We start from the raw sequence: 24,652 nt of genomic DNA, 5'->3' as shown, positions 1-24,652 counted from the left end.
CCAATAGATACCAGAATGCTGGGAATGGTGGAAGGAGAGTGGGACATAGTAAAGTAGACTTTCTGAGGCCATTTTTGAGGCAGTACCGAGATGGAGATTCCTTAGGAAACAAGTGTGGTTACTTAGTGTCACTGCTCTCCTGTAGCATAACTGTTTACAAAATTTTGAAAATTTGATGTGAAATCAGAAGACAAAAGAGATGGTGGGAGAAGAAAATGAAATGCCTAAGTGTTCTGGAGGCATAGGTACAATTTAGGTAGAGGGCAACACAATAGATAATGTAGCTTCTCTTCTTAACTCCCTAATTAATTCATGTCTTGCCTGTGCTTGTGCTTTAATACCATCACAGTCTTATAGTATTGCTGCCCTGTTGTCTCTAAACTCTTTTAAGACCTGGGATGATTCATTGTGTTCTCTTCAATTATTTTGGAAATATGAGCAGCATACATGACAGTATATAAATAAACTTAATAATATGGAAGGTGGTTAGTTAGAAGCATATAATTTCAGAGGAGTTGCTTGACCAATGATTGGTATCTTTCTACCATTTAGCCTTTGACTACGTGACTACTGTGCATTGTGTCTAAATATAGACTAAATTATGCAGTATAAAAGTGCTATATTTCTTGTTTAATAGGTAGTTATTACAGTGAAGCAGTTGTCTTCAAACTGTAAAAACTCAAGTGCTTATTTTCTAAGCATTTATTGCTGTTTTGAGTTTAGCTATATAATTAAGTATTGTTTGGTATATATTTTTTCAAGGCTTTCTGACTTTCAGAGGTACGGAACTAGGGCTGTAGTCATGTGTATTGTAGAAATGTTGAAACGTTTACCTTTCCCTGTTGCATCCAAATCGAGAACAGGTAGGAAACAACAGAGCCTTTGTCCTGTTTTCCAGGAAAATAGAGTTTAACAGAATATGAGGAGATTCTTGTGTTTTCTCATCTCTGTAAAATGATATTTACGTATATATTTAAATCCCGTTCTGTCAAAAGGCAGAAGAAAGAAGCATTAATTCAGGAGAATTATTTTTAATGCTATCATTGAGAAGATACCAGCAATAGCAAAAACATTAAATGTTTGTTCAAGTTATGGTATATTTTTAAAACCTAAATTCCTAAATATGGTTTATTTCCTATTGTTAGACCATGTTTATCATCATCATAGTTTCAAGTTCTGTCTTCAGTGGGAAGAGGTTCCCATTTCCTGTTCTTTGATGGTTATACATGTTTAAACTTGGACAGAAAAGTTTTACCTGAAAATTTTCATGTGTTTCTCTGTTACTTTTAGTTACACATCTTTATTCCTAGGCATGCCTTCAACTTCAAATGCTCTGAAGAACATTATTTTTCAACCTTTTAATATTTCTCTGAGATTTAGTTGTTAATCATAAATAGTGTGTGCAAAGCTGGTCAGATAAATTATTCTATTATTTCCTCATGTTGATGGCACAATCATGTTTTTCTCAAGTAACACATGATAAAACTTTTTGTACCAAATTCACAGCAGATTATATATTATCCATATATTCTTGCAGGTATTTTAGAAGCATTGGCTAGGATTTTATCGTGCCTGGTATTAGGGTATCACAAGTGCAAAATGAGATTCTCCTGTCATTTTTCTAGGATTTTTTTTTTATTTCTGAAGTACAGACATGAAAGGGTTGACTAAAGTGGACCCTGAACTGGATGCATTCACTTACTGTGTGCGCTTTCTTTTAACCTTTGCGTTTCTCCCTTCAGAATTCTCCTCTGGGTGTCTTTTCCAAAACAACGGCCTAAGGAAGCCTCAGTATTAGTTGTTCACAAGACTGATACCACTATGATGTGGATTCTAAAGAATGCTCAGTTTGATAAAAATGGTATGGAGAGAGCAGAGAATGGACCTGCTTGGAAACAAGGTCTGTCCAGCACCTGCCACTGTAGTGTGTTGGCACATCCTTAGTCAAGGTCATTTTTCATCAGTCATTCCCAGCTGGCATGGGGCACGTGTAGTAATGTGATCCATGTTTTCCTATACACAATTCTGCAACTACATGGAGCAGGGAGGATGTGGGGAATAATTGCTCTAGCAGCCATTGTTTCTTTAGAATGTGTCATCTTCTGGAAGATAAATTATTCAAATATAGATGCACACTATGTTAAACAATACCTGGGTTTTAGCATACACCTCTTTGGTGTTTCTTTTTTGTAACTTTTTCTCCCCTTAAGGTGAATAAGGGCATCTTATTGCCTGCTTTATCACTGAAATATTCGTAGTTGAGTGGAAAAGATTTAATTTGGAAACAAAAGAAAGACAATGGGAAGACATTCAATAGTACAGTGTAAATATGCAAATGGACCCAAGTTCAAATTGCAGTGCTTTGATTCAGATTCATATGATGTGAAGTAGCAATATGATCATAGTAGAAACTGGTCTATCTGTTTACAAAGTACTTGGAGATTTAATTTAAAATAAAATAAGCCAATTTTCTTATACATGGCTGTATATAATGAAATCATGGTCTTTGGATGTTTCTGTGACTCTTCCACAGTTTTGAATTAAATCATGTAGTCATGATGCCTTTTTTCTTCCCCCTCCCTTAGGATGTGAATTGTCTGTAATTCTGCTCAATATCTCAACTTCTCTTATTCTGGTGTTTGTTAAACAGAGCTTTCTGTACTGCATGATTGGTATAATGCAGTATACCTTCTGATAGAAAGCATTCCTGTTTCTTTGCTTTTAGGTGAAGACAAAGGTTAAACCTTAACACTTCATTAAGTCTCTGAACAGCAAATTAATTTTCAATGTGACTGAAAAAATACTTTTTCTTTAAACCTACATCCTAGCTTTTTACTTTTTTATTTTTAAGTCATGAGAACATACTGATAGTTTAAATTAATTCTGAATGCGACTGTGTCCATGGGCCTCAGATGAATTTTAAGAATAAACCAAATGCTGTGATCAGCAATGTTTTTATGCTTGTTCACATGTCTGTGTTGCTTTGAGCTAACACATTTCTGAGGGAGGAATTTGGCCTGTAGGACGCGTAGTTGGCAGTGATGAATGAACAAGTCTTGACTGAGGTTCTGAGTGAGTTTGCTTATAAACTCAGGAAGTGTACTGTGGGAGTGGCAGACAGCAGTGACGCACCAAAAAGCCTTTCTTAACACAGAAAACCACACTTCACAACTTCTGAGTACATTTTCCACAAAGAAAGCCCACTGTTAGTGTGCCTACCTTGAGGTTTTTTCTGTAGTTTTTTCCCCCTCTCCCACTTGCTTGATGTAAGGGAAAAGTACTATGCATCTAATCCAGTATATTGCTGATTTTTCAGTTTGCTGTTAGGAAGCATGTCTGTTAAGATTAAGAGCACTGTGACCTAGAATGAGTAATGACTGGCTCAACCAGAGTGCTGAGAAGGCTGTCACCTGTTCACTGTGTGTTTTCATAGGGGTTTTTTGTTTGGTTTTGTTATTTTTGGTGGGGTTTTTTGTTTGATTGTTCGTTTGGGGTTTTTTTGCTATGCCCCTTCATCCTACTTCAACTCTTTGTCTCTAGTATGGTCAACTCTTTTTCTCTAATATGCTAAACCTTGAACAAGATGAGGCATGAAAACATAAATATATGAAGATTTTTGAGACTAAGCTTAAGAAAATTGATAAGTTTTTCACTGTTTCTGAACTCAAAACCCAGTCTCTTGAATCTAGATCTGTGTGTTGAAAACAAAAAAGTACTTTGCCTGGAATTTTGTCTAGAAACTCTTGTGTGCTACTTGGTTCAGTATAGTGGATTGAGCCAAGTTTGATATGGTCGGAGCCCATGTTTCAACTTTTTTTCGTTAATCTAGTGGTGCTGGTGTAAGCACCTTTCTTTGTACGTGTTTGTTTTGTTAATGTGGCACTAAGATTTTTCCATGTTTGGTGAGAACTGCATAAAGGTGAAGGCCTTTGAGTAAACACCTTTATGCTACGTCAGTGAAATAAATTGCTCATGCTACTTGATAATAGGGTAAATGCTACAGAAGTAAATGTGGGAAAGGACTATAATTAGTACATATGTCAACCTTGTTGAACTCTCAAAAGAGGGTGGGATAGACCTGCTTATTTTTATGGGATGAGTTTTGGTGACTAAATGGCAGATGAGGACATTGTGTTTATAAGGACAGGACTGTGCTGCTTGTACTGAAGGTCTCTATTTGATTCCTTCACATTCTTCCTTCTGGGGAAAAGGGGGAAGGGTGAAATTAAGTACTTGGTTTGCTATGTGATTAAACAATGTTGTGTGTAACAGCAAGTTGAATAGTGATAGTCATATTTGGACTGATAGAAATTCTTGAATTCTATTAAAACACAAGTGTCACTGCATTTGGTTTTGTTTCTGTAAGCTATAGAGAATGTTCTGAATAATGCATTTTGTTTAAGAAAGCTTTGCATCTTTCTGGCCTTCTGCAATGACTGTGATCAGTAGCGTGTGGTTTTGACTGCCTTAAGATTGGGGATTGCTCTCAGGGCAGTGGGGTTGCTTGATGCTTTTATGGTGCTAAGTAGTACTGAGGGGTATAATCAGCAGAGTTGGTATTCATAGAACAGAAACTACTCAGACTTTCACCAAACCCAAAGATACACAGAGGGCAGGTGGGATCACTGTGCTTCACTTTTCGTTTGGTGAGTGTTTTTTCCCTTTTTTTTCAGGAATCTGCTTTTTCAGATATGTAACTCTGGTGCATTAAGATAAGAAAAAATGTACATATATAACAAAGTATTTACTCTTTGCTTCTTTTGCCACATCTATGAAGAGATTTGCTGGAAAATCAAAACTTCCAGTCATGCAACTGTCAGAAGGAGAACACATCTGAAGAATTAGGAGAGCTTAGAAGTGGTTTTAAGGTCTAGGATTTTAATATAAGCTATGTAATATGTGCTAAAATAAATACTCCAAAGAAATACTTTCAGTGATACACATTCGGAAGTACTTTTAAATCCATTATCTATCTGCGCAGTTGGACAGTTTTATTACATAAAAAAATGTCTAATAAAACAGTTACTTCACTTGCTGCTTCCAGCATATATGCTAATAAATATCCACTAAGATAACTATTTCCCAAAATTTTTTGTAGGGCATTGTCATTTAAATTTTGATCTAAATGTGGTTTATAAATTTTGTGGCCTATCTTTGAGCACTAACAAAATAGATTGCACTTAAGTGCAATCTTGGTAAATGCAACAAGCTTTCTTTCATATTTTGACATAATGGATCAGTGGCATAGCCAGTAGTAAAATGAGAAGTAAAAGCAATTTTGGAAAACAAAGAATAAAGGATGTGCTTACTTTCCTTTATTGTTCTGTCTCTTCTCGATATTGCTTTTTCCTTACAGAAATGTATAGGTGAATAACTGTGTTGAGATCCCTTATCAGATCTTGTATCTGTTAGGAGGACAAAATAATTATTACTATCCAGTAGTAGATACTTGATATAGTCTTATATGTGCATATGTGTGATATACATATCATACATCTCAGAGTTCAGCTTTTTTGCTGGATCTTTATAAAGACATTCTGTGACTGCTGCACTTCCCTATCATGCCTTAAGTATAGGAAATGCAATTATTATAAGCTGAAATTTGTTTTTAAGTAGTTGAAACATTCAAATACAGCCAAATTCCTAAAAGATCTCAGTGTAAAGTTTGGAGGCTACATTTCCTTAGAGTCATGCTGAAAACCTCTGAGAAGACAAAATCACTAAATGAGCATAAATCATGTCAAATGCTAAAACACCTGTAAAGAGGGGGGGAAAAACCCTTGTGTGAGTAGTCCAGTTTGTGAATAGATGTGACAATAGGTAATGACTCTGTTGACTAAAACAACTAAACGGGACAGGGAAGAAATAATAAAATTGAACAAGTGGCAAATGAATTGTAGTCATCACTATGAAGAGGTCAGGAAAACTTTGCTGATTTTACATTCCTCTCTTCTGCCATTGTACTTCTGCAAAGTAGAGGAAAATGAAGTGTAGGATAAACCCCATTAACAATGGAAGTAGTGTTTGTATTTTATGTGTTTAGCACCTCTTTATATCTCAGTATTGTTCTCTGTGTATATACGAGAGAAACAAGTATGTTATAATTGTTATATAAGAGATTACTTACATAAGACTATATTATCATAATAATGTGTCTTTTGTACATCTGTTTATATACAGAGAGCACTTCCCTGTGCAAAAAATAAGAAGCATGCATTTTCAGTTCCACTCTTTTTTTGGGATGAGGTGAAAACAGAGCAGTGTTGAAATCAGTAATGAAAATGAGGCAAAATCCTCCATTTGACAGGGGTTAAGAAGTCTGAGAGGGTGTCCAGGAACTTTAAGAGAAAACAGAATGAGGGTGGAGGAAATTCTTTCATAGTCTAAGAGCAAGAGGTCTTCAATTCTGAAAAACAAGAGTTTTGAAGTTGATACAAAGGCAATATATTTAACACTATATAAACATAACATCTAGAATTTTCTTCTTAGTAGATCTGGAAGTTTAAAAGCTTGGTGGGATTTAAAACCTTAAGAATGCATATGAATGCCCTTCTTTCATAAGCCAGCTACTTACTTGAGAATAACAAATAGCCTCTGTAGTCTCTGCACTAGATTTAGTTGCACATTCTTTGAAATAGCTTGTGCTATTCACTGTCAAATATCTGGGGAAATTTAATTACTCTGAAATCAGCGTTGCTGGATTTTGGCTTCATGCAAAAATATTTTTATAAACAAAATACCTAATTTTCTGAGAAATTAGAGGTGGTTCAGAGGTGATTATGGATTATGTGTCTTGACTAAAGGCAAAAGAAAATTGAAAATACTCAGCAAATTTCTAATTATGCTCTTGGTTGCGCTTATGGAGCAGCTGCTCTAATTCATATGCCTATATCGTATTAGGTATAGAAATAATCATCTGGGTGCTGTTTGAAGATGTTAATATGTAAGATCTTGTGTTCCCACAGGAAACTGTTCTGTACCAATCTCTGAGATCATTTCTGTAGAAGAAACTGAACTTAACAAGAAGCAGCGTAACATTGGCAAATGGCAAAAAATGACAAAGCTACATGCTTTCACAGGTAAGGCAAATAACAATGCTTGTGCTAGTTACTTGGCTGAAGGTACTCTAAGGCAGACTCAAAATGAATCCTCAGAGTTTTCTTTTTAACAGAAATGTTATGTTTGAAAATACCCAATGAAACAACCCCTACCCCTCAGGAAAAAAAAAAAAAAAAAGACCAAAATAAATGCAAGGAAAAACCCCAAAAAAACAAACAAAAGGCATTCCCCCAAAAAAAAAGAAAATCTGTCAGTTTACATTTAGAAGTCCTTATTTTGGAAAATAAAACACTTTAAGGACATACACTGTTTTTAGTTACTAATTGAAGTTGCTTTTTTAATTTATCCCTATCCATCAGAATGTGTGCATGAGAAGGTTCTTTGTATTATTGATTGCATTTTTTAAAACAAAGTGCTTAAAATAAATGTCTGTTTTTGTTGAGAAAAGAGTGGTGACTTCTGTGCTGCAAAGATGGGGCAAATGTGATGGTTCCCATGCCAAAATTTTATGTTGAAGAGTACTTTCCTCATATTTAGTCCTCCAGTAAGAGTAATTGGAGATAAAAAGGTAAGTATACTTGTCTCACCAGCCTAGTTCTTAATGCACAAGATTCTCAAATTTCAGCTCTATGAAATTAAATTCACCCTGTTGGTTACATGAGAGCTGATGTCAGTCTAGCTTATCTTCTTAAGCTTGTGGCATTTTATATTACACTGATATTGCAGACTTTAGGATAGATAAAATATTATATAAGCTCAGTGAATGTTTGTACAAGTATGGCTATAATAAGTTTATGAAAAATGGCTTGTATTTGGTTTAAAAAAAGTCGATGTTTGGGTATCTGCTATAAGGTAATGACCTCAGCAAGTGTTGTCATTTATGTTTTCATTTGGGCATTTTATGAATGTCCTGTTCACACTCCAAATGCTTCTGTCATTTGCAGAAGTGTTTAGTGGAGATTAATTGCCACTTTTTTCCAAAGGTTGATATTTTGGTTATCTTTCTGAAATGCATTTGTCATTTCATGGAACTGTCTCATTATGCCTCTTTTTTTTTCCCTGTTCTTTTTTTTTTTTAAATTTAAATAGTGTATTATGTGAAGAAAGCCCAGAATCACCGCTGGCGGTGCAGTGATGTGACTTTTTGGTGTGTTGATGAGCACTTATGTAATCAGTGGATACAGGCGCTGAAAGAATTACTTGAATTGCAGAGTAAGTTTGAATAAATTTTGAACATTTGCACTATCATTTTGCAGGCTTGTACATCAATCAATATAATTTTGATATATCTGCTTTTTTGAACTCTTAAGAGCAACTTATGCTCAAAAATTGAGGGAGTCAAGAGTTGAAGTGTCTGCTTATCACTGCTTTTCTATTTTACATATTCACTATGGTGTACTGAGTGTTTAATAGGACTATAGGTGTCATATAATTTTGCCCAGATATAAATTATTTTCACAACATAGGGACACATTACAAGCTTAGCAGAGGCTTTAAATGACTGTAGCTTTGGAGAAGGTAAAGGGCAGATGTAAGCTCAGGGATTTGAGGACAAGGACTGTAGCAATTGCAAGATTTATGGGTGGCTTTTTGTGTGTGTTTCACCTTTCCAGACTCTCTCATCAAAATGTGCCTTATGTAGTACGAGTTCCCATTAATCATTTCTGAGACTCCTGGACATCTACTTCTTGAAGGTTAAAAGTAGTTTTGCAGGAGTTATTCCTGAAAGAGATACCCTGATAGATGGGCAGCAGGAGCAGAGTCACTCCATGACAGAAAGGAAGGCAAGGATGGCCATAGCACAGGTGATGCCCTCGCTGACCAGGGTGCAGTCCCACTGTATCTGAGGAGGGTGGAAAGAACAGAGTGGGGATAAAAGCAGATCTCATTTACAGCCCAGGTGAGATAAAGTAATTGGGTCCATACAGGCAGGCCAGAGTGGAGCAGCTGGAGCTGGAGACAGGACTGGAGATGAGCTACCTGAGATACAGAGCTGGAGAAGAAACTGGATGCAAGTACACCTAAAATGTGACTCAAGCAAGTACTTAAGGATCACAGAATAAAAATGGATATTTAACAAAAACTGTTATGAACAGGCAACAGGAAGATGCTTCTCGGTGTTTTTGTTTTGTATATGTTACACAAGGCTTTTTCAAAAAATGAGGTTTGTGCACCCATTCAGTACATCTGTGAGAAATGTGGCCTGAGCAGTCAACTTCATTTGAGTGCAGTTGTTCATTTTATTGTTAAAAAACTATTTCACCTTCTCAGAGAGGGTGAATAGTGCCTTGAGCACGTGGCAGACTTAAACCGTTCAAAATGTCTAGCTTGGGTGAACTTGTTGTAAAAGTGTGCTGATCTAACAATTCTGATATACTTTCCTTTTAAAATAATAATAATTTAGAATACCATCTAAGGAAGTATGCATGTTGTAAGTTTTTTTTTGTTCCATAAAAAGAGAAGGTTCTCTAGGTGCAGCAAGCATTACTATTTTGTATATCTGTTAATAAAAAAGTGTAATGATTGTTTTCATTGCCATTACCAATGTAAATCCATAACTATTTGGAAAAACTTGAGGTAATCATATCAAAGGTGCTTTCAGGAGGGGGAAGGGTTACACTGTAAGGCAAGCACTTGCTGTGCAGCATGTGATTTTGTGGGGTATTCTTATTGTGACTTGATCACAGAAAGGAAATGCATTTTAACTGTGTTATTAAAGCAGGAAGATAGTTTATGTAATGTAAAAGTATTTCTACATATGCTTCACTTACAAGTGCCTTTCATATTGCTGCCCTTCTAGCCTTGTGTGCTGGGATACTAATTAATTAGTTTTACTAACAGGGTGGGAAGGTTCTGCAAGGATGATGCATAAGAATGTGAGATATGTAGTCAGAAGAGATGATTCTGAATTTTACCTCCTGCTGTCTTATTAACAATTGTTCAGTACTGTTAGTATCCTCAGTATAATAAAGAGGAGAGATGAAGCAGGATTTATAGCTCTTTGTTAAAAGAATTATGAGTTAATAAAAAGTTCTGTCTTTCATGCTGTGATCACTTTGATATTAATAGGTTTGGTTTTGAATTTTTTGAATTTTCATTTTGTGTACAAAAGCAGTATACTGTAATATTTTTCCTTACTGCAGAGTCTAGACCAAAGCAGTTGCTTGTGTATATTAATCCCTATGGAGGAAAAAGACAAGGGAAGAGGATTTATGAACAGAAAGTTGCTCCACTCTTTAGCCTGGCTTCTATATCCACTGATGTTGTTAGTGAGTAATTAATGTTTTAATTTCTTAATAAACACAATACGAACCCTTTAAAACATCCTTGAGTAGCTAAAGTTCTTTCTGTTACTTACCTTTTCTTACTAAGAAAATGAAACAAAGTGGTAGAGAATGTTTCCTAATAAAAGCATAGGTAGTCAAATAATTGCAACCTTATATCAACTTTCTGCTTACTACAGTAAAACTTCTGGTGCTTCTAAGTTATTTGAGCTCCTAATTTATAAAATACTGCCTTTCTTCTCTTTTTCAGTTTCACTGTTAAAACCAAATGTTCATTTGCACAATTTTTAATGAAATATTTTTTCCATATGTACTGCAGTGCATTCCTCTTTCAATTCCTTCCCTGGCAAAATCTTTTGAAATAAATCTTGTGGACAGGCTGTTTTATGGTCACATTGGTAATAGAAATGTGGTTATTAATGGATTAATTTTTACAATTGTATATTATAAATTATTTTATAGTAGTATTTTTAATAGTAAATTTTAATGTGTTTATTTCTTCACAGTAACTGAACATGCTAACCATGCTAAGGACAATTTATTTGAAGTTAATATTTATAAATATGATGGGTAAGTAACTTCACTTGCCTTTTTTTTTATCCTTTTAAAGCTGATATGTTATGTAGTCTGGCTGTTCTTGTCTCTAATTTAAAATGTTAGCCTTCATTGCTGATACATTTATTGCATCAACCGGAAGTCCTGGGGCACATTCCTTTCTTTAGGAGATCCCCGTTTAGGAGTATCAAAAGAAAACTAAACTGTTTCAGTAAACTTGTTCAACACACAATATATTCAAGCGTAATATAACAATGTTGTCATGAGATTTGTGTTCAAAAGATGAATGTAAGATTAATTCTGCTTAGTTGAGCATTCTGTGATAGCTCAAAAACTACCCTGAAATGTTTTGTGATCTTGACGTACACATGAGTTCAGAACACTTCACCAGTGGTGTTCAGCCTGTAAATAAAAAGCATGGACTGTTTAGAAATATTTCAGGTAGTTCCTCTTGCTCTGTGTGGCTGTTAAATAAAGGCTGCATCATTTGACTTTATTTGCATTCTGTTGTGGAGTTACTGTTTTAAAAGAAGAGCTGACTGAATGATTATCTTGCATTTAATTATTGAATTCACTATAAAAGCAGAATTTTTTAATAAATAAGCTAGTTATTTCAGTTATATTCAGTTATTTCAGTTTCCAGTTCATAACATGAAATAAGTTATATGTCTGGAAAATCATGAAAATGTATGCAGAACCTATGCAGATAAACTCTCATAACTACAGTATTTTAAAATACTATCTTGTGCCTGTTGACAGGTACGTTTAAGTGGGTAAGTTGCAAAAATAAAATACATTCTGTCTTTGCAGAGTAGTTTTGCTACTCTGGAGCAGATCTATATACACTGTGTATGTTGAGTAAGGGCATGATGTTCCCAGACTTCACCTGCTTTAAAATGAGTTGACTTTAAAGAAGCAGTTTTGTCTATACTGGGATTTTTCTTAATTTTTCAGAAGTACAGGGAGGGCAGACCTTCCTATAAAAAAACTAGTTATTTAAGGTTTTCCCTTTTCATTTGACTTGTGATTTGAGATAAGTATACTGACGGTTGGTGAAATTCCAATACAGAGCAGAAAGGGAGGCAGATAAGCCCCTATCCACTCCTAGGAAACTGGTTTTTAAAACAATTGGCAGTGACCAATTGCAGTGGTATCTGAAGTGGTTTAGGCAGATTCGAGATCTTGTATTGTAGAATTTTTAAATTTTTTTCTTTGGTGAGTTTTTTTGGTTTTGGTTTGGGGGGTTTTTTTGGGGTTTTTTTTTGTTTCGTTTTGGGTTTTTGTTGGTTTTTTTTGTGTTTTTTTTTTTTTTTTTTTTTTTTTTTTTTGGTTTTCTCTCTCTAACATACCAAGATAAACTAATAGGCCAGAGAATCTTTTTGGAATCTTATGATTCTTCTATTCCCAGGCTGGGCCTGAATGGCAGTTGGCTTGGGAACTGCAGCTTGTCTGATTTTTGTCCATCATATACAAGTCTTTCTCTTTGATCAACAGTGATGTTAAGGAGGAGATCTTGTACTAAAACTACTTTTTAAATAACAGTTCACGTGGTCAACTGGAAGATTCAAAAAATGGGATTCAAAAAATGGTTGAACCACATAAATGTGTGTGTTTCTTCAAGTTTGGCTGACTTTTCTCACATACAGGAAAAGATTCTTTGTATTCCTACATCTAATTTTCATTCAGTTGTCCTCTTAGATTGGTTCTGTTAAGTGGTTTCCCCTTCATTCAGTGATGAATTTCTACATTTAATCTTCAGATTCCCTGTTAGACAAAGCCATAAATGGAATTCTGCAACTAGATACAAGATTCCTAATGATAATAATCACTTCACTTCTTTTCAGATGTTTTTACTTGAGGCAGCTTATTTAAAACTCTTGCACGTCTCCTGTTTGTTCTTCCTAGTTCACCTTATAAGAATTTCTTATGATGAGTGTACTGACCTAATAGTTCAGTGACTGAACAGCTTATCTCTAAGCACAGTTACTTAAAATATTCATTTGGTTACAATATAGCAGATTGTTGTACATCACTGTCGGGAACAATCAGAGCATGCTGTAATATTGTGCAGGTAAAAGCCATGTTTAAAATAAGTGAAATGTATCACTGTGGTTCCTTATCCATACGCCTTGTTACCAAACCTTTGTAGAACTGTTTCTGGCTGGAGTTTTTTTCCTGGTTTTTGAATTAGGTCACAGAATGGTTGAGATTAAAAGGGACCATACATCTTTTAAAACTCGTTTGTCTTGTGGACTAGCTTCTCCTGAAGTATTCTAGCATATGTTATTTACTGTATCATCTCTCAAAAAAGTGTAATGCTAGTTTATTAGTAAAATAAAGCTAAAAAGTAAAAAGATGTCTCTTTCAGATTTTCTTCACTAGGAGCCTTAACACATGCAATTTGCACATATGTGACTTGTACATTGATCATCTGATGTTTGCAGTGGATTTGGTTATGCTTTTATTGCATATGTGAAGCTCTTTATCTATCAATATTTACCCTTGATAGGTATAGACATTCATATAATTGTCACCTCTGAGCCTGGATATAGTATTTGTTCTAGAAGGTGATCACAGGGCTGGAGCACCTCTGCTATGATGACAGGTTGAGAGAGCTGGGGTTGTTCAGCCTGGAGAGGAGAAGGCTCTGGGGCGACCTTAGAGCACCTTTCAGTACCTATAAGGGACTTAAAAGAAGGCTGGAGAGGTACATTTCACAGGAGCATATAGCGATAGGACGATGGGTAATGGTGTTAAACTGAAGAAGGGCAGGTTTGATTAGGTATGAGGAAGAAATTCTTTACTTTGAGGGTGTTGAGGTACTGTTATAGGTTGCCCAGAGAAGTTATGGATGCCCCATTCTTGGAAGTGTTCAAGGCCAGGTTGGATGGGGCTTTGAGCAAATTATGCTGAGACAACACTGACCTTGAACTGACCTGGAAAGTTTTGGCCACTTAACTTCTTTTTTTGAGTCTGCAGAAAAAGATAAGACAAGCTAAACTTGAGGAATAATGTAGTTAGGCTATTGGAAGAGAAAAAAAAATATAAAAAATTATAAAAATGGAAAACAAATAAACTTTTTTACCTTCTCTCCCAATCTCCTAGGTCTTGACTTAGAGTTGGACTCTGTATGTTTTTAAGACTGTCCTCTCCATTCATGAAAAAAAATGACTAATTTTTTTGAGTTTTCCTTCTACTGAAAATACAAAAATAACTACTTTTCAATCACGCATACTTAAAAATTAGATAAATTAATTTGTCCTATGAAATAAGTGCTCATTCTGCAATATCTGTTGCTGATGATGTAAAAGATTATTAATCTCTGAGCTGGAAATTATTGCTATAGGTAACAGTAAACATTCCTAAACTTGTATGTTAGGAACCACATATGTGGCTAGGAGTTTCTCAGGTGTTCCTTTAGAGTGTACTTAAATTAGTTTTTCAGTTAAAGAATGTCGATGCTTTTAGAGTTCAGGGTGTGCATTTGGTTATCGTTCATGAAATGTATAGTGCTGTAAAATAGTTTTTTACTTCCTAGTATTTGCTTGGCTGTGGACTCTCTGCTGAGCTTTAACATGTTGAGGATCTGTGTAGCTGCTGCACCAGCTCTGACCTGAATTAAATTTGCAAAACAAAGTTTTGCATCTGGTAACATTCAGAACTCTGTTTCATTATGAGTGGTTATGTAGATATACATGACTTCTGTCTGTTTGATGGGCTCTCAGCATGTTCAAAAGAGCATGCAGGCATGCACTTCTGCTTTTTGACTTTCATATAACGTACATCTCTATTAAATTGTGTAAATTATACTTTTGCCAAAAGTGGCAAATATTCAGTTTTCCCTTTTTAGTAAAGGTACCCTATTTCCATTTTGTGTACTTAGAAAGCTGTATGTACGGTCCTGTTGAGTGCTTTACTTGTATAGTGAATTTCCACTGATATTTGTCTGTCTGCACACAGCAGTAGAGGATAAAGATTTTTGTAGGTTGCATTCCAACATTTATTCCTAATGTTACAGATACATGTAGATGCATTTGCAGTTGTGTAGCTTGATTTTTTTTTTTCTGCTTTTTGTTAATTGCCAATTGACTGCAGGCTACTATATTCTGTAAAAATGGAGGAGGAGAATAGAACAACTATTTTTGATGTGCCCCGTGCATGCCCTAAATAGAACACTTGCTGTGTTGTTTATTGACTGTTAGCGTGCATTCTAATTTGTGTTTCCTGGCAGTGTTGTTTGTGTTGGTGGGGACGGCATGTTCAGTGAAGTGATGCATGGTCTCATTGGAAGAATTCAGAAGGACTCTGGCATAGACCAAAATAATCCCAAAGCATCGTTAGTCCAGTGCAATATAAGGATTGGCATAATTCCTGCTGGTAAGAAAGGGTTAACTTTCAGTTTAATTTATTCATTAACTCTTGAAATTTTTTCTTATTCATAACTTCTTGAATTTAGGCCTAAGTGTGAAGTCTGAGCAATGATATTCCATAAAGGCACCTAACTAAAGCTGTTTGTATCCAGATATAATTACTGATCACGTGCAATTTTATTTAGGAAGAGTATTTTGTAAACAAAATCAAATCTAGATGTGTAACTTCTGAATTAATTTACTACTTCTTTTTTTGTGGCATTTTATGTGTTAATGTGAGCTAAAATGTAGACAGTAGTACTCTTCTGAACACATTAATGAGTGGAATTTGCTGAACAGATAAACCTGATAAATATTTTTCCAGTTCAAAATGCTCCACAAATTTAGCTAGAATTTTAATAAGAACCTCCCACTGCTCTGGCAAACTCCAAACAAATGCTAAGATTTCTTCTCTCTCTTTTCCTCCATTTGTTATCACAGCAAGTATAGGGCAACTACAGCTGAGGAACAGTTTCCAGACCAAGTTGCAGTTTCTGCCCATTTTCAGAGGTGCTGTACATTCACAGTTCCCCATGTCAGCCACTTTTTCAGACCATCCTGACTACTGTCATTTGAGAGAAGTCATTCTTCAAATTGAGGTCTTTAGTGATTTTATTATTGTTATTTTTATTGACAGTGAAGATACTCTTTGGATCAGTCTTGCTGTTTTACATCTAGTGTCCCAGGTGTTACCTCACTCTGCCCATTTGGTCCTCAAAGGTTACTTCAAAAGGGGACTTACAAGATGATTCTCTCTTCCTGGACTGAGTGTTGCAATTATTTAACAACCATTCTTTATCTGTAATTTTGAGGTCTCTGTAGAGAGACAGATGGACAGTTCATTCATTGTCTTTTCTATGCTGTTCTCTTTTTCTTGTCTGATGCTTGAGCTTTGAAATAAAGAACTGGGATATGAAGTAAACATTGTGAGCTTCTGATTAGAATTAAAATAAAGTTTTCTGAGAAAATTTAGCACAGGTTGTAAAAATACACCAAATGAAGTAGTGTGGCTTTAGGTGACTAATGTTATGGTGCTTGCATCTTTGTGAAGAATGGATCCAAACCCAAGTGATCTGAATTGTTGCTTGGAAGAAGCTTAATTTTTTCTGCTTGCAGTACAATAAATGTTAGGTGTCTAAAAGTTGCAATGTGAATATCCCCTTATGGGGGATGTTTAGCTAGCACATTAAGGGTTCTGTATAACAGAATTACTGTATTTAAGTATATCCTGATTTTATTTGTTAAAGCTTTGTATTAAAGTCAGTTTGTGTAACAAAATTCACAAGAAGAGAATTTGAAGTGTTCTTTTCTTTCTTTTTCTTATTTGGGAAAATTTCTTGAACTGAAGGTTTTTTACTTACATGATTATTTTCAGAAGATTTTGCCTTCTGGTGATATATGACCATAAAAAGATACAATTGAAAAAATAGAACCTCAATATTAAGAGTTATTTGTTTGTCCTTATGAAAGACTAACCTTGCTTTTTCAGTTATTTCTTAATGCATTTTTTTCCAATTGCACCCAAAAAGTATAAGCTTCACTGATATTTTAGTTTTGTTAACATGTATCAAATAATTTTCTTCCCTTACACATTTTAATGGGGTTTTTTTGTTGTGTTTTGTCCATTGTACCATTTTACTATTTTAATGTCTACTGTATGTTCTATTTCTTGAACTAACATGAGGTACAGCCTTGTAATCAGTGCTATAATTCAAATATTTTCTCCAAGTCATTATTCAAATCCCTCAAAAATTATTTTTAGTGGTGTATAAGGAAGCTGGCCTTAAAATTCTATTGATTCATTTTTTCGAAGAGGATGATATATGTCTTGATCTGCTTGTATATTGTGCAATATTTAGAATGATCCATTACTGTATATACGGGAAGATGCTTATTTGCTGACAAAAGTAGTCAAATCACTGAACAAATCTTAACCCTCTCTTAACACATCTAGACATTACTGTTTAAACTGAGTATGAAGTAGGCAAACCCACCCTGAAAGCATCGAGAGTTGTTTTTTTGTTTTGGGGTTTTTTTTTCAGTCTTTGGTGAAGCTGTTCTTGGTTCATCTTTGCTTGATAAATGGAGTTCTAGCCATGTATTGACCCCAACAGATACCTTAGTTCCATGACTGGTGCAAGAAGTCTGTTCCAAAAATAAGTGAAATTCTTGAAAAGACCTTTTTTTAAAACTAAACTGCTAGTCCTGAAATACAACAAGCCAAAAGTAATAATGAAATATAAATCATCCATCTAGAAAAGCTTCATCCATTGTGGTCTTTCTAGGGCTTTATAACCCACCTTTATATAAAAATCCTAAGAGCTCATTAATAGATATTGAAAACAAACACTATCCATAGTTCAGAGATTAAGATCTAAAGCTCTGTGTGTCTTCTGATACATGGAGATAGTTTACTCAGTGATGACATGAGCCTGGGCTAAGGTGACACTGGATTAGTGTTTTTGCCTTTTTTATCATTTAGTTCCTGATGTCAAGCTGTGTTAAGAGAAACATGGCAGGTTGTGGCTTGTGGTTGTGATTAAACAGTTTCTGTATTCAAGCAAACACTCAATTCAGTCTTTGCTGAGACTGTCAATTTAGCTGTATGAGGGTTTGAAATTATAAATGAAAGAGATTTAATGCTAAAACACTCTTATCTGTATGACTGGGTTTGAGTAATTGACTTTATTTCATAGCAGAATTTCATTGTGCAGGCTTCTTTTGTAAATGTTGAATGCTATTTGTGTATCATGGTTCTAACTTTCTGGAGTAAGTTCCTGCTTGGCTTCTTTTTTTTCTTGAACAGATGTGTCTGTTTCCAGCCAGTTTCTTTTCTTAGCGTGACTTATGGTTGAGAAATATAGTGATTTCTTATGCTTTATGGAACATCTTTATGAAATAGCTTGTGTTTTTATTGATATGAATAAAAGGCTTGTACTCAAATAGCAGTTTTAACTTCTGAATTTCTCTTAGTTGCAGCCATTCTTCAAATCTGCCAGTGTAAATTGACTGATTGTTGTTGTAAACAGATTTGCTGTTAAGAGTACTTAGAGGTTGTAGCACACCAATGAAAACCTCTGCTTAGTTATTTCTTCATCCCAGCCTTAAAAGCTAGTTATTTCTTCCTAGCCTTAAAAGCACATTCAGACATGGAGTCTCACTGCATTCAGAGTAGTACTATGTCTCCATAAACCTTAAAAACAGAGAATCATGTCTGTTACAGGATGTGACACTGAGGTTTCATCCAAATGTTTTAGTATTGCAACTATTCTCTCTGGAGTAAGCCAGCGTAATTCGTTGTTCTTATTAAACTTGGCACAGAATAGAAGGACAAAGCTGTCAGCTGCTGTCAGAGGACTCTTTAGTTAAAAAGAAAGTACTAGATTAAATACTCTAATGATCTTAGCAGGTAGGAAAAAAACCATCCCCCTTTATTCTGTACACATAATACTATTGCATTTATTCCAAAAACCAAATCTGCAGCCTACCCTGGGGATAAGGGAAAAATTCTTCCAAATAGTAGGGAAGATTGAATAAGGTGTAGACATGAGTTAATAACTACAGTGATTTTAGGCTTCTAGTGTGCCCAGATCACTCTCATTTTTTTTTGGCGGTCAGCTCTGTAATGTCTAGGATTGAAGCATGCAGTATGATTATATAATAATGGCCAGTCTTCACGATGTGAAGACCTGTAGAAGGTCTATAGACCTGCCAACAGTGGCACATTGGATTTCCTGTGAGACACGTGTGCGTGGAACTGAGCCCACCTTTAACCTAAGGTTCATCTGCCGGGGCCAAGCGAGCTTGGACGGTGGCAGCGAGGTCCTTAGGACGTAGGTGGGTTGCCTTTAAGGGCTAACGAGCTCCACCTGCCCGGGAGTGTCCCTGACTGGGAATTTATACCGCGTGTCATCCACGAGTGATAGCGGCGCTTCTCTACTAGACCACCAGGGGCTAATGTGTTATAGAATAGCAATAAAAGCTATCTTTTTTTTTTTAATTACTCCAAGTGGTATGTCCACAGCCTTCTGAGTTACATTTGTAATATTTAATGATCTTTGCTGTTTATTTAGCATCTCATTTCATAGGTCAATGTATCTTTGAAATCTGAACTGTAATTTTTTGTGTTCCTCCTTCAGCGTTTTAAATCCATTATACTTCTTGAAATGTCAATCTTAGAGCTAAATACTGCATTTAATATAGTGGACCTCCTGTAGAGACAACTAGGTAAAGATTACTTATTCCTATGATATTAATTTAATCTCTTAAATTTGCCATTATTGGATTAATCCATTTTTGTTACACTGTGTTACTGAACTTAAGCTGAAGTGATTATCTATCAAGAAATCCCAGACCAAAATCCTTCTCAACTCTTTCTTTTTACGCCAATCTGTCATTCTACAGATCTTAAACTTGATTTATCTGGATGCAGAAAGTAAAGTGTATAAAACTTTGAGTAGGAATATGAGTGTAAGCCCAGGCCATTCATCTGTCCCCATAACAGTAGCTTCTGCCCTTATTTTTGAATGTGCCAAATCCTTGTAATTTAAAACTCACTTCACAGAAAAGTCACTTTGTAGATTTTTTCAAAACACTAAATGCTGTTTGACCCAGGAATGTGCGGTTACTCTGTCATTAGTGTGACTCCCTGACATTTTGTCTATGACTTCACAAAAATACTGCACACATATGGGAACCCCACTGAAGTTGCTATTCTTCCTGTTTTCAGTGCAGAATCTTCTTCTTATACTAATTTGTCTGAGGATTCTGTGTATGCTGTGGGAGCACCTGCCCTTGTCAAGAGTATCTCACGTGGAGCAATGCTTATGAGCTCTAAAAGTATTTCTGTTTCTTTATTAAATTCACTATTTTCCATAGGATCAGCATCTATCTGACTTGCTTCTGTCACCTGCTTAGTTTAGTACTTCCAGTTGTTTCTAATTTGTTTCATTTTCCATCAATAAAAGCATGAAAACAAATATTTATCACCCACACCATGTGTGTGTTTTGGTTTAAGAAAACTTAGTTGTGACTTAGTAGTCTAATCATATTTCAGATGATTAATTCTAGCACTTTGACCATTTTTTTTTGTTAGTCCACAGAATTAATGGCATGAACTGTCCCATACAACGAGGAAATCATCTGGTTTTGCTCAACACTTTGGTGGTTCTAAGACCAATTTAAAGCTTGTGACTTGGTGTCTGAGCACATGTCTGCATGACTTGTCTGCTCAAAAGTATCCAGCAATATTCACCTGTAAAGGGGAAATCTGGTGACTTAGCTGTACTACATTCTGTGTGGAGCAGTCCTCCATCACTTTGCTTTCCTTAATATTGCTTCAGCAAAAATGTTTTATAAGGAGTACATGCTCTTTAATAATTTAAATACGTACCTTGATCATTCCTCCTTGTGATTAATGAAAAGGAAGGATTTCCTTGATCATTTTTAAGTCACTAAATGTATTTATATAAAAAATTACATTTTTTATATTTGAGGAGGCAACAGTCTTCAAGGAAAATGTGTAAAGTCTGGTAAAGATTCCAAATAATTATACTTTACAAAGACAAGTTGATGTGCCCTCTGCATACTTCACAAAATTACAGAGTGTGCTGAGTTGGAAGGGATCCACAAGGATCATTGAGTCCAACTCCTGGTTCTGCACAGGACGACCCCCAAGAGTCACACCATGTGCCTGAGAGTATCATCCAAATGCTGCTTGAACTTGGTCAGGTTTGGTCAGGCTTCATGTTTTCAGTAAGCTCATAATACCAAAATATCTGGGATGAGAGCTTTCTTTAGCTGGGAGAATTCAGATATTCCGCTATCTGCATATGGTGATGAGGTGCCACCATTACTGAAATGTACTAGCCCTATGCAAGACAATTATTGTACTAGAGTAGCAATTGGAAGCCAAGCAGAGTAATCTGCAACACTTAAACACTGGTGGATGGTGGCATTTTAGGTAATGGAGTTAATCTTAGGGTGAATTTCAGTTTGAACTCGAGACTCAAATTTTCATGTTTGCATTTGGTGTCTGCAAGTGAGATGGAAATTTGAACTCATGTTACAGCCAGGGGAGTTCTGGTCAATATGGTCAGTAGAGCCTGTTGATCTACTATTGCATCTACCTGTCACATGCATCTGCATTGCTTCCTAAGGCCCTCCCAGTGGGGCCTGTGTGTGAATCAAGCTTAAGCTGCCATCAGCTATTCCTGACAACATGTCCTTGACTGGAATGGAAGCTCTGACATATTTATTGTCTGCGGTGTTGTACGCACACATATAGCTACGTGTAAGTGTCTTAAGATGAAACTTAATCATTCCTTTGCATGTTGATTTTCTTCTCTACTAGCACAGCAATGCAAAAAATGTGGTTTCTATAGTGAAGATGTTTTTTTAAGTGAATTAAGGCCCAGTTAGCAAGCAATCCAACTACTTTCTTCACCTTTAAATGTAGTTCTGTACAACCCATAAAAACGTCTTTTATTTTCCTTCACTCAGGCTGTTGCCATTAAAAATCCCCAAAGAAAAGCTGGGAGAGTATGGCAGTTTTTCTGTTGCTTTAAATCAGAGCATAAAACAGCCACCACCTAACATTAGTCAAGAGTCATGCTCTCTGAAAACTTCTTGCCCAAACTGTGTGCTCTGGAAATCCTAAACTAATCAAGGAAAAAATTAATCAATAATATTCAAGCTGTATTTGCATTCTAATCCTGTTTTTCCTATTAGACTTGTACTGATGAAATAAGCTGGATTTTTGTGTGTGCACCTCTTCTGAGTGCTGTTTCAGCAGCTGTAGATTCCACATCTGTTGAAGACCCACCTAATGCTCTAGAATTCTTGTTTGGATAAGAAGTATTCAAAAAGATTCAAATTCTTAGTCACCATGAATATTTTTGTGACCTTTAAACTAGTCCATTAGGTTCATGCTAGGTGTGACATTATGTTCTCTTGGCAGGTACATAAGGAATGCCATACTTACCTCCATGTAAGTATGTCACTGGTTTTGTTGCTCCATTCTACCAGCTCTGAGAGAGGAAAAAAACATTTACTGTTTGTAGTTACTACTACACTGTCACTTCTGAGGAAGAGGGATGATTTGACACTTGGTAAAAACTGCTGATGTCTTCCCCAGTCTCCCATTTTAGAATCTCAGAATTATTTTCAGACTTCAGTTTTAATTTTAGCCTTTCCTTGGTAGTTAATGAATAGAAATGAAAATAAGTTCTATGTAATTGCCAAACAGATGAATCAGATTTTAATTGACTGCAGAAAATCACAGGGAGATAAGCCTCTGGTGTTGAAATTTAGCTTTCATGAATTACCCTCTTCTCCTCCCACCTGTAGTGTAGTACTACTTGAAAGCTCTGTTTACATCAAGACAAATGTGATTAAGGTAATTCTAGGAGCAGAATGCATACAGATATGGAAGAAATGAGAAAGGCTGGATGAAGTGTTAGGCTTGTACATTCAGCAGTAAAAGTTCTGCTGGCTAATTTTTTTGTTTGTTTTTCTTTTCAAAAATAGTGAGAATTTTATTTCTGCTTAATTGAAATTCACCAGTGTAGGAGGCAAAATGAAACTGAAAAACTTGGCAGTAAAGTATAGCTTCAGTTTCCAAACTCTACTTAATATTTTTTTCTATAAATCTTTAAATGTGACATGAGATCATCATCTGTGTACCTTGTTTATTACAATACTGAGTGAAATTGGAGTCCTGTTTCCTGTGCAATGGAATATGCCTGTAATAGTACACTTGCACCATCTTGAACCTCAGCATTGTAGCAAGATATTTATTTAGTCACGCTGATTCTTTTGTTCTGCAGTTCTGTTATATTTAAATTCTCTTTAATTGGCTCAGGGAACTGCTTCTTGTTTGCTGTGGCAGATATCTGCATAGTGTTTACTTGGTAGAAGCTTCTGTTGTGCTGTTCATAGGCAGGAGAGGTGTTGTCCATTTTCTGAGAAGCAAATTGGAGGGAAAAGGATTTTCTTTGCTCCTATTCTTGACTGCATATACCCTGACTGTTTTTGAAGTGAAAAAGAACCAAAAGTGGCTTTTAAATAGTGATTGCTCATTCCTCCAGTTTTAGTTTCTATTTCAGTTTGATTAGGCCTCAGAAGTTAAGTACTCTGTACCTGAGCTGCTCTTTAGCTCATGTATTGGTAGCAAATCTAGGAATGTGGACAAAGTAAGTTTTTCTTTTCAGATATCTAGCCTTGACTTTGATGGAATTCAATTTCATGAAAATGATGGGAGAAAATATAAGACAAATTTGGAGTTAGGAGCTGCAACAAATATACTTCTGTATGTCTGGACTTTACTTCCAAATCCCTGCTGCAGAGTAGAAACCAGATCCCTGAGTTAGGCTATAGGGCTCAGGGAGAATTGTCCATTTCTAAACAGCACATAGGTGAAACCTAAAGCTTCCCCCCTTTCTTCTTGTAGGTATTTTGCATCAAGACTGTAAAGGTACTTCTCTATCCATTTTGCTCCCCTATCTAGAAACTAATTCCTGAAAGCAAGTATTTACTAATTTTCAAATAATAGAACTGGGCAGAAGTTTCTGGTTTAAGACTGAATAAGGAGAGGATGTTGACATCCTGGAATTCAGATCAGTACCACAAAAAACAGGAGGCCACTCAACCTCTCTTCTTTTCAATGAAATCTCAATGAGCAAGTAATCATAAGCAAAGGAGAATCAGTGTATGCCTGCCTTAATTGATATAAGATAATCCTGAAATTTTCCATGTAAACTAACTTACTTCCCTTCACTAACTGCTATATATTTATTGCTTGTATTGTGAAAATGTTTGTTATTTGTATGGAGAGAAATAACTTGCACTCATTGGGGAGAAAATGTTACAACTTAAGTAATAATATTTGTATCCCTGTGTTTACTTTGTTCTGTAAAATAGAAAGGGACAAACCAAAGGAATATAATGCTTTTATTTTGGAGGACCATGCCCATAATACTTGTTTTGCAAAGATATAAACTGATCTCTAGTTTTTTGTTTTTCAGGATCAACAGATTGCATATGCTATTCAACTGTTGGCATTTCTGATCCAGTAACATCAGCTCTTCATATTATTGTAGGTGAGTGATCATAGTTTGCTCTTCTGTTATGAAAATGCTGAAAATAGCCCAAAATACTAATTCCATTTACTTCTTTTTATATGTGTGTGAAATATAGTTTGAACATAATGGCTGAGTTGAAATATGAAGTTTTTGTCTAGGATTTAAGTCCTCGATGTGGAATACAGAAGGTTAAAAATTAATTGCTTTCTCTATAGTAACTCATTGTTTTCAAGGTATCATAACATTCTGAAGCTTTTTCTGGTGC

At 35.5% G+C, this 24,652-nt stretch overlaps 1 protein-coding gene across 5 annotated transcripts in view; it reads left to right on the top strand.

Annotated features, from left to right (window-relative positions):
- Positions 1-24,652, top strand: part of CERK (ceramide kinase) — a 43,394-nt gene that overhangs the window by 2,416 nt on the left and 16,326 nt on the right. For 2 of the 5 annotated variants that reach the window (XM_050324065.1, XM_050324069.1), the window contains exons 2-8: positions 6,966-7,079; positions 8,149-8,271; positions 10,203-10,328; positions 10,850-10,913; positions 15,130-15,275; positions 23,757-23,780; positions 24,331-24,405. In XM_050324065.1, the coding sequence (XP_050180022.1) occupies positions 6,966-7,079; positions 8,149-8,271; positions 10,203-10,328; positions 10,850-10,913; positions 15,130-15,275; positions 23,757-23,780; positions 24,331-24,405 (672 nt within the window). Of the gene's footprint in view, positions 1-1,778; positions 1,901-6,965; positions 7,080-8,148; positions 8,272-10,202; positions 10,329-10,849; positions 10,914-15,129; positions 15,276-23,756; positions 23,781-24,330; positions 24,406-24,652 lie in introns of those variants that run through there. The other 3 variants (XM_050324066.1, XM_050324070.1, XM_050324067.1) reach the window with 2 other exon arrangements.

This window comes from Myiozetetes cayanensis, unplaced genomic scaffold (genome assembly GCF_022539395.1).
Source record: "Myiozetetes cayanensis isolate MyiCay16 unplaced genomic scaffold, myiCay2020 scf3, whole genome shotgun sequence".
NCBI classification, from domain to species: Eukaryota; Metazoa; Chordata; class Aves; order Passeriformes; family Tyrannidae; genus Myiozetetes; species Myiozetetes cayanensis.
The sequence above is the reverse complement of the archived record's forward strand: the minus strand, read 5'-3'. Positions and strand labels throughout refer to the sequence as shown.